Raw genomic sequence first — 10,826 nt, forward strand, 5'->3', positions numbered from 1 at the left:
GTGCGTGAATCACCACATTTACTTCAATGCAACTTCCTTATTTTTCAATTGTTCCCGTTGAACACTTTATTTTAATTTCCTTTACGTTTGAATTATCCTTTTTTGTTGTCGTCTACGCTGGCGACACTAACTCTATTACGATAATAGAATTCACCAAAAGTGTGTTCGTTGCGTATGTCTTTTGAATGTTATAGTGTTGTCGGTCACGAGTCACCCATAGTCTATAACATCATCATTTCGTATGGAAAAACCTTTGCTTGTTCAATACTTTGTCAGAAGCCGTTTCTCACAAAGTTAATAGTCTGTCGAATTGAGCAAGTTACCCTGTTACATTAGCACATGTCTTAGGATCAACTGGTCAATCCTGCAAGTAACCCTTAGTTTTAAGGCTTAGGGATGACCAACGGTTGTTTACCAACTTCCACAGTAAACACGCGGGTACTGTTGGATGAGCCCAACAATTGAGGTAGAATGTTTTCCTTGCTCTAATGCATAACTACCTCGTGAGAGAGCCTTGTTTTTCAAGTTAAGTGTTCATAAGATTAGATTGAGCCTCCAACTTAAACTGGTCGTATTGAATCAATTGGTCTAAATCAGTTAAGCTTGCAGGAATTTGATTAATTTAGTTATTATTTATAATTAAAATAAAATACTATTTATCAATTGAAAATAAGATGTTAGAAAGAGAGAAAAAAAGATTTTGAATTACAAAATAGCATAAATAAACTACTTAACAACAAATTTATGAAAATTTTTAGTTTAAAATTGAAGTATTTTTATAGTTTAAGAATATAAATGCTCAAAACAATTTTTTTTTAAAAGAATTTTTATATTATTACATATTTTGATTTTTAAAAAATTAATTTTTTTTTTAAATGTTTCAAAATAAAAAATTAAGTTATTTTAAATATTTTATATTTTCTTATAATTTGTTTTAAATATTAAAATAAAAAAATGAATTTGAAATTATTCTGAATATATTTTTGTAAAAATTATTTATAAAATATATATTTTAAAAAAAATATGTGATGTTGATTATATTTTAATTTTTAATAATATATATTTAAGTTATTAGATGTAAAATTAATTTTTTAATTAATAAAAAATTAATTTAACTTTTTTAGCATTTGAAAATATGTTTCCACAAAAATTATTTTTGAAAGTATAAATATTATTTTTAGTTTTTTAAAAGTTATAAGAAACATGCGATTTCTTTTTTAAATAACCACATTTTTCAATTTAAATTCTAAAATAACCTATTTTTAAAAATAATTACTGAAATAACTACCTTTCATTACATATGCGTCAGTTGAACTGACACATCTAATTTTCAATGAACACAAACGCCATTTGATAGGGCGCATGCATGCCTTGCAAAATTCCAAATAAGCATAAACGTCATTGGTTTGGCGCATGCATGCCTTGAAGCCACATGCATTGACGCAACATACACTACATCAGTGTATGCGCCATTGCATGTGGCGCATGCACTACATGTTTTCTTTTTAATTTTATATTTAATATTTATAAATAATTAAATTAAAGACTTAAATGAAAAATAATATTATAATATAAAGTTAAAATACATAACAATTGACAAGAAAATTAATGACCCGCCTAATTGAAACGCCCTCCTATTCCACATCCAGGTGTGTTAGCCTGTCTTCGAGGTCTCCCACGATTTTCCTGAGGTGTTTGGGATCTTTGAGTGCTGACATGAATGAATGGTAGCTGGTGTGAAGGTCTGGTGGAAGACCCAACGGTATTTGATAGATTTGTCATCATTTCTCCCCAATAGCTTTGGGGTTGTCGCCAACGACACCTTCGTAATTGAGTTCGGTGCCCATGTTGTCGTAGTTCGATCGTTGTAGTTGGGTAGATTGTGGATAGTGTGGTTGCCTAAATTGGGACATTGAATCGTTTTGGAAACGAAGCAATGATTCTTGTGGTGTACTAAAGTCAAACAATGGTTGGGTGTTATGGCGATGAGATGTTTAGATGTTCATTGGTGGGGGGTTACGATGGCATGATGCTATATCATATGAATCATCCATACTATAGACTGTTGTGGTGGCTGCATATGGTTGTTCGTGGTTAGGGTTTGGTTCCTGGTTTTGAGTTTGAGTGTGTGGCATGAATTGGTTGTGAGGTTGGATGTTTGGTGGTTAAGTGTATATGGTAGGGTGATGGTATGAGGTTGGTCGTTGGATTTGAGTGGGTTGACATTGTTCTTGGGCAGGAATTTGTTGTTGGGTGTTTGATGACAAAGCTCGTTGGCATAGATCAATCAAATACCTTGGCTCAGACACAAACTGTGGCGTTGTAACCGACCTAAACCATGACATATAATGTTGAGTTGGTCTAGCACTATGTATGACTGGTTCATTTAAGATATGTTGTTGTCGATTCCTCCAATGATGACACATCTCTTTTGCGAAGTCTCTCCAATCAGAATAATCCCATTGGCCATCGACTCTTTATTGATGCCAATCTTCCGAACACGTAAGAGATTCTGGAATTTGTTATTGCATGCCGAACTGCAGTTTTACACGGCCACTCTGGTGCATCTCCATAGTAGTGAACCGGATAATTGGTGTTTTTGTTGTCCAAACTGTAGCGGCGTCATAGTTAACCTGATGATCAAGACCCAGATACGGCCTCCAGATAAACTGTACAAGAATATGACATGATTAGAGGATATGTAATTGGATAATTTTTTTAAAATCAAATGTAGAGTTGTTTAGTAGTATTACACCATCTGGTCCAATGTGGTCTAAAAGATTGCGATAAACTACTACAGCGTGTTTGGGACACTTGTTGTAGTTCATCCCTTTAATTGACCACCTAGATCGAAAAGATTGAAAATATATTAGTTACAGTTAGTCGTAGTATAAAGTCTAATAAATTAGAAGATTAAATATAAATTTACTTTGTTGCATAGGGCAATGTGAATGGCTTCTCATTGACCGGGGCGAGTGATGACAGTCTTGACCAACCTCATGCTTGTAGCAAATAGGCGCAAGAATAAAACATACAAGTATTTTTTTCCATTTTTACACAACGAACTATATACACGGGACAAACAGCTGAACCCCAACTATATGTGCCTACCTTATTTATGTTTCGTAACAATGGTAAATACATAATTTTTACCGTATTACCAGTACTTTCAGGAAATAAAAAATTACCAAATAGAATCATAATATAACACCGAGCTTTAATTATCTTTTCTTACTCGGTAGATTATTCGTTTAATGTTATACTTGAATAATATTGTTTAAGATATTTTAAATTAATACCTTGACCCCTAGGTTGACCCGAAATCTATCCCGTAGTTGTGTCTTCACACAAAGGGACATCCAACAATTCCTCTCATATAGAGTTATCTTGGTTAACTCTACCATTTACGACCTTACCATCGATACGTAGACCTAACAACATGTAGACGTCCTCAAGTGTGACGATACACTCACCAAAAGGAAGGTAAAATGTGTGGGTCTCAGGTCTCCATCTTTCTAACAAAGCAAGAATAAATTTGTAGTCAACTGAGTATGAGACTATGTTGAGCAGATTACCAAAACTGCATCCTCAAATATATGGATCTATCAAAGGATCGTGTGGTACATATTCATGTACACGACATCAAAATCTCTTTGGGTCCTAATAAAAGATAAGTAAGAAATAAGTAAGAAGAAGTAATAAACAATAGAAATATTTTGTTAGGGAGTAAGAATAAGAATAAGAATAAGTAATAAAAAATATAGATTAAGTAATAACATACAAATGTCAAAATATTATCGATTGTTCCTCGATGTTCATCACCCATAGTCAATAGAGACATATTATTTCAGAGAGGTTGAGTGTTATAGATAAGATGAGTGTTGCATAGAGGTTGAGTATTGCAGAGATGTTGAGTGTTGCAGAGATGTTGAGTGTTGCAGTATTTATAGATGAAAAAGTAAGTTGAAAGTAAGTTTGATGGTAAGTTGCATTCACGGGAAATTGTATTTTGCATGTGATGTATGTCAAGGCGCCATTGGTAAGGGCGCATGCCTTGTGTTTTTGCATGCATGTGAGTATGCGCCAGTGGTAAGGGTGCATGCCTTATGTGTTTTGCATGCATGTGAGTAAGCGCCATTGAATAGGGCGTATGAGTGGCTTTAGACATGTGGACATGCGCCATTGATAAGGGCGCATGCCTTGTCTTGTTAGGGCAGAAACATCTTTGCAGAGAATCATGCAAGCACATGCCTTGGCTTATTGGGGTAGAAGAATATTTCAAGCGCCATTGGTAAGGGCGTTTGCCTTGTCTTGTATTTGCATGCAAGAATCCTAGGAGAATCTTAAAAAAGTTGATACGTGATTAGTTCACTTGCTTTGTCTTATGCATGCGTTGCCTTCACCATTTACCCTATTTAACTGCATGCTAATATATGATCAATGCACTCACTATCAAACACTAAACTTACATCTTAAAAAATGTCTTCATCACCACATTACATGATTAGTGCCTATACCGATGGTGAAATATTTGAGTGTCACTTATTCGGTTTTTTTTTGCAATACAGAAGTAACTCGGTTTACAATAAATAGATGATCAAATTTTTTACATTTAAAACAAAGAATAGAAAAGAAATTGTAGTGTAGTCCGGTGAGACAAATCATCTATAAAAATCCGGTGTTTTTTTTACAGACAACCAAGTAAAGTTTTATCGGTTGAAGATTAAAGATGATGACGATGTTCACCATATTTTTCTCAGTCATGAACAATCTGGGTACAATGACATATAGTTATATATATTAACACATACAAGACTTATGCTATTGGTAATGGAATATTCCACTGACTCTTCTGGACGTATCAACCATGCATCAAAGGTTTTGCTTTCTGTAAATCTACTATACAAATTAATGGTACATGGTTGTACTATAAGTATAAAGGAACGCTACTGATGGTAGTGACACAAGATGGAAACAACAATATTTTTCCAACCGCCTTTGCCCTAGTTGAAGGGGAGACTGCTGGAAGATGGAGTTTTTTCCTAAAAATTCTCTGATTGCACGTTGCTCCTCAACCTAACTTATGTTTGATCTCAGACCGACACCCTTCAATAGTGAGTGCCTACAAAAACATTGATAATGACTGGCGAGATCCTCCTTCAACACATGTCTATTGCATTAGACATATCACTCAAAATTTCATACGGGAGATCAAAGACAAAACATTGCGGAAGAAGGTTGTCAATGTAGGGTATGCATTAATAAAACCTTATTTCAAACACTACCGCGAAGACATTAGATTGTCAAACGCATATGCAATAAGGTGGATCGACAATATTACATTAGAGAATTGGACTAAGGCATACGACAATGATCAACGATGAGGTCACATGACAACAAATCTTATGAAATTAATGAACTTTGTCTTCAAAGACATCAGAAACCTACATATAACCACTTTAGTGTAAGCAACCTATTTCAGGCTAGAGACGCTGTTTGAGACCAGATATTGCAAATGGAGTTCAATGTTACAATTTGGGCAGTTGTTCAATGATGCTTCAATGAAATTCATTAAAGAGGAAACTGCCAAAGCTAACACACATGTGGTCACGATGTTTGACCGTACTAAAGGTTGGAACAGTGTTACTGAGTCCATGGATCACACTATCGGGTCGAACTAGATAGAGGTTGGTGCGACTGCGTAAAGTTCAAAGCCTTTCGTATGCCTTGCTCCCATGTCATAACGGCATGTTCAAAGGTTCGACGAGATCCATCCAACTTACTATCCGACGTTTACAAAGTCATAAGCCTTTGCAATGTTTACAAAATTAGCTTTTCAGTGGTAGCAAAAGAGGACTATTGGTATGCATATCAAGGGAACATTCTCTGACACAATGAAATAATACGAAGAAAGAAAAAAGACTGCCCAAACAACACTCGTATTCGAACCGAAATGGATACGACGAATAAAATGGTTAGATTATGTAGTTCATGTCGTCAACCCGATCATAATCATATTAACTGTCGTAGTGTTGGAACAAGCACAACAAGATAATTTTAATTGTAACTCTTTTGCTTTATATTTAAAATAACATTCATTTCATATGATAACTTTGTGAGGAAATACCATCACAAACAAATACAACACATAAGCAACACATAAACAACAACACAACAAACTACAACAAATAAAATACCATCACTAACAAATACAACACATAAACAACATAACTATGCGATTACAACCATAAAAACAATTTTGTAAGGAGTATACATCATCCTGTGAACGTCTCTATCAGTCTTAATATCCACCCAGAAACGAACTTGTCCATTTTGGTTGAACGTCGTATCAAGCCATTGAATTCTTCTGATCCTTTCACCATCTGCAATGTCTCCATCTAACCAACGATTCAAAGTTTTGTTAAGATGTTATAACGTATATACATTCCAAAGTTAGATCTTTGTCTGAGGCTGCACTACTGAAAAGATTAAATCGACATTTCTCTTGTGAATATATGAATATACAAACATTTAATTTTTTTTTGAAGGAGATTGAAGTAAAATGGAAGGAAAATGAAAGAAGGATAAGAAGTTATGTGAAAGTTATGGGAGAAATATTGTATATTTATAGATGAGTGCACATGCATGTGCCATTGGTTTGGACGCACACACACATGCCTACATGCATGCGCCAATGTTTTTGACGCACACACACATGACTACATGCACGCGCCAATGCATGTGGCACCTTCACATGTAGCGCCTTCACATGCATGATCCAATATATGTGCCAATGACTTGGACGTCTCATGTTGATTGGAAGATAGATACATCAGTTCAACTAGCACATAAATAATGAAATGTGGTTATTTTCGTAATTATTTTAAAAAGTAGATTATTTTAGAATTTAAATTAAAAATTATGATTATTTAAAAAAAATCAAAACATTGGATGAAAACAAATTAAAAATATTTTAATTGATTTAAATATTTTAAATACAAAATAAATTGATGAAAGTGATAGTTTAAAATGAAATTCACCGTGTATTATATGTTTATCCATGCTTTAATCATTCACGTATACGCAGACAGATACACGTAATCTCTAGAACTCTCCAACAAAACACAGCGAAAAAGAAAAACCCTCATCCATTCAACTCAATGGCCGCCGCAGCACCGCCACCACTACCGACGGAACCTCCCACAACGATGCCAGAAACCGCCCTTCCACGGCATCCAGTGTTCACACGCATCCGCTTAGCCACCCCCTCCGACGTTCCTTACATCCACAAGCTAATGCATCAAATGGCCGTTTTTGAACGCCTGACTCACCTCTTCACCGCGACGGAGTCTTCCTACTCCTCCACCCTCTTCTCTCCCGACAACAAGCCTTTCCACTCTTTCACCGTCTTAATCCTTGAAGTCTCTCAAAACCCTTTCACTGATACCCAATTCGACAACGACCCTTTTTATAAACCCTTAACCAAAGTCGTGAACTTGGAGCTCCCAATCGATGACCCAGAGAAAGAAAATTTCAGAACTCAGCATGGAAATGAAGTTATTGTTGCTGGGTTTGTGTTGTTTTTCCCTAATTATTCAACTTTTTTGGGGAAGCCTGGGTTCTATGTGGAGGATCTGTTTGTGAGGGAGAGTTATAGGAGAAAAGGGTTTGGGAAAATGTTGCTTACTGCTGTGGCGAAACAGGCTGTGAAGATGGGGTATGGAAGGGTGGAATGGGTTGTGCTTGATTGGAATGTTAATGCTATTAAGTTTTATGAGGATCTGGGTGCTAAGATCTTGCAGGAATGGAGGCTTTGCAGACTCACTGGGGAGAATCTGGAGGCTTATGGAGCAACTGATTAAAATAATGAGGTTTTCCTTTTCCTTGTTGTTTCTTTGGGTTTCAAGTTTAACAACTTTTTACTGTCTTTTGTTGTTGTAATTTGAGTTTCCAATTTGCTATGGTGTTTTACTCATGGGAACTTATATCATTGTAGTTGGATGCTGATGTTTTTGTTCTAATATAGTACAGGTTAAGGTAATCTAATGGGTTTTATAATCTTTTAGAATAATACATAATCAACACTCAAAACCAAAACATAATAGATTTTTCCTTCATACATCCCAAAAATAGATAGGTCCTCCAAACCCTCAAAACTTATCCTTCATCATTTTGAAGGTTTCTATTTAATGGAATGGATTGATTATTCAAACTGGCTAATATTTCACTTATTACACACACCTACACCTAGACCATTGTGCACTTCTTGAATTCAAGTTGAATAAAAAAATGATCTATTCTTCTATTTCAAACTCTAGGTGCTTGCTTAAAAGTTCATATAAAATTTTATATAATTTTTTTCTTCCTTCGACAAACATAATTTTCTCAAGAGATTCATTGAGAAAAGCGGATTTGATATATAATGTATAGTTAGAGCCACCATCAGCTTATTTGTTTCATGTTTAGCCACAAGAGAAAATACTTAAGGAATCCTCTAGCCACCCCAATCTTGCTTTATGTTTTGAAACAGTGCCATTTGGATTCAACTTGACCTTAAAGTTTCACTTGGCATCAATTAGTCTTTTGTTTTCTAGAAGCTACGCCAACTCCCACGTTTCTTTCTTTCCAATTGATCTTATTTGTGACACGGTGTCCTCCTAATCATTATCTCTAATTTAATTAGTTTTACTCCTTTATTACAACATATCTACTTTTGGACATTTTGTTGGTTCCAAAATTTTACAACTTATATGAACATGTGGGATGATACCCTACTATCTAGGGTGATACCCTACTAACATCATGGTTTATCTTTTATCATCTGGTTTACTCCTTCTAGCATCACACATGTGTTTAAATATTAGGTAAGTCATACTAGGCTTCTTTCTATACCAAGTTTCTTGATGTACCTTCATAGACAATTTCTTGGTTGGACTTTGTTGAGTATGTAGAGTATGTAAATTTGTTGTGGTCACAACTTCTCCGCCAAACTTATGAGGCATCTTCTTTTCTTTCAACATGTTATGGGCCATATCAAGTATTGTTTTGTTTCTTCTTTACTCCAATCTAGGAGTATATGGTGAGGTAATTTAATGCACAATACTTTGACCTTCACAATATGCTTTAAACTCTTTTAAAGTATATCCTTACTTCTCAAGATCTTGATTGATCTTTCACTCTCTTTCTCAATCAAGATTTACAATTAATCTTGATTGATCTTTCACTCTCTTTCTCAGTCAAGATTTACAATTATTCACTTTTGAGCTTCATGGTGTAAAGCCATGACATTATAGTACATATATCTGTAAAAAAAATACAATAGAATACTTTCCCCTCTTAAAGATGGAACTTCAAAGGGTCAAAAAATATTAGAATGTATTACATCTAGGGTTTTAGTTACTCTTTTTAGTACACTAGAAGTGAATAAAAATATAGTACGTTGTTTTCTTTTAAGGTAGAACTCACAAGCCTTCCATCCACATCTACTTTCGGCACTCTTACACTAAAATATTTAAACCTTAAATGACTTAAGCTTCTAAAATTTAGATGGCATTATCTTATGTGCAATAACTAGTTTGGATCATATGACATGCACATCATCTTAGCAGTTTTGATACCATACGAACTTTGTTTTTTTTAGCACATGTGCATTTTAAAACTAACCTTTTCTTGGATCAAACTCTTGCAGGGAGTTTTTGTTCATGACAACCTAGAAACTTTTATTATCAAATTTTCCTACATTCATCAAGTTGCACTTCATGTGAAGGACTAAGAACACATTCTCTATTAGAGTTGTTTTGTCATCTTTTCTCGTGATGGCAATGTTCCCAATGTCTTCTACAATAAGATGAATGCTATCATCAAATATCACACTTGTCTTCTTGCTTTTATTCAAGTTGATCGGTCATTTCTTATGTCTGATCATGTGATTATAGCAGTCTGTATCAAGATACCAAGATACCAATCCTCACACATAGGATTGCCTTCACAGTTTGCAGTCATCAATAGTATTATATCAAAATAAGAGCTCTAATCTAGGGTCATCAATAATAATCCTCACACATAGGATTGCCTTCACAGTTTGCAGTCATCAATAGTATTATATCAAAATAAGAGCTCTAATCTAGGGTCATCAATAATATTATATGAAAGTCTGACCCCCTACTTGCATTTACCATGCCAAACATTAAATAACATAATGTTCAAATTTTTCATAAATTGAAGCACTTAATCTTTTTCTTGTCAAATTCTTTCTTTTTCCTTTGATTGTTGGCAAATCGTGTTCTTCTTTTGGAAGATGCATCTTTGTCATTAATCTTGACATTTCTTTGTAGTTGGACCAATTTCCACTTTTATTGAACTTTTCTTAACTCTTCTTTCATTTATTTTTATCATGATTATCTTTTTTCTTGGTATGGGTTTCCAATGCTTGTTGCAAGGATCTTTCAACTCTCCTTTCAATCATTGAGTTCACAAATTTCTAAAGAACTCTATAGTCCCTCTATCTTCAAGGTACATACATATTTTGTCTCCTCAACCCAATCAAACTGGGGAGTCAAGATCCTTATAACCTTCTCAATCACTTTTTGATCAGTTTTAACTTTTACCACACATCTTCATTTGATTAACAAGTGTGATCAGATTTATGGAATAATCTCTATTATTTTTTAATTTTCTTTTTTGCGTATTAACTCATATATCCTTTTCAATAACTAAAATTTTGCATTATTGACCTTATCTCCACCATAATGATACTTCACTAGTATGTCTCAGGCTTTTTTGAACCTTGCAACCTTCGAGATTCTTTCAAAAATGTTGGATTAACA

The 10,826-nt window shown here is 34.4% G+C and overlaps 1 protein-coding gene across 1 annotated transcript; it reads left to right on the plus strand.

Annotated features, from left to right (window-relative positions):
- The first annotated feature begins 7,050 nt into the window (after positions 1–7,050).
- On the plus strand, positions 7,051–10,052 carry LOC127098444 (probable acetyltransferase NATA1-like). The gene is made up of 2 exons (XM_051037043.1): positions 7,051–7,871; positions 9,689–10,052. The coding sequence occupies exon 1, from the start codon at positions 7,161–7,163 to the stop codon at positions 7,860–7,862; it is 702 nt and encodes a 233-aa protein (XP_050893000.1). The 5' UTR covers positions 7,051–7,160; the 3' UTR covers positions 7,863–7,871; positions 9,689–10,052.
- Positions 10,053–10,826: the final 774 nt, after the last annotated feature.

This window comes from Lathyrus oleraceus, chromosome 6 (genome assembly GCF_024323335.1).
Source record: "Lathyrus oleraceus cultivar Zhongwan6 chromosome 6, CAAS_Psat_ZW6_1.0, whole genome shotgun sequence".
Classification (NCBI taxonomy): domain Eukaryota; kingdom Viridiplantae; phylum Streptophyta; class Magnoliopsida; order Fabales; family Fabaceae; genus Lathyrus; species Lathyrus oleraceus.

Bases quoted from the DNA above. Each gene is read 5' to 3' on its own strand.
- LOC127098444 (XM_051037043.1), top strand. From the start codon at position 7,161: ATGGCCGCCGCAGCACCGCCACCACTACCGACGGAACCTCCCACAACG.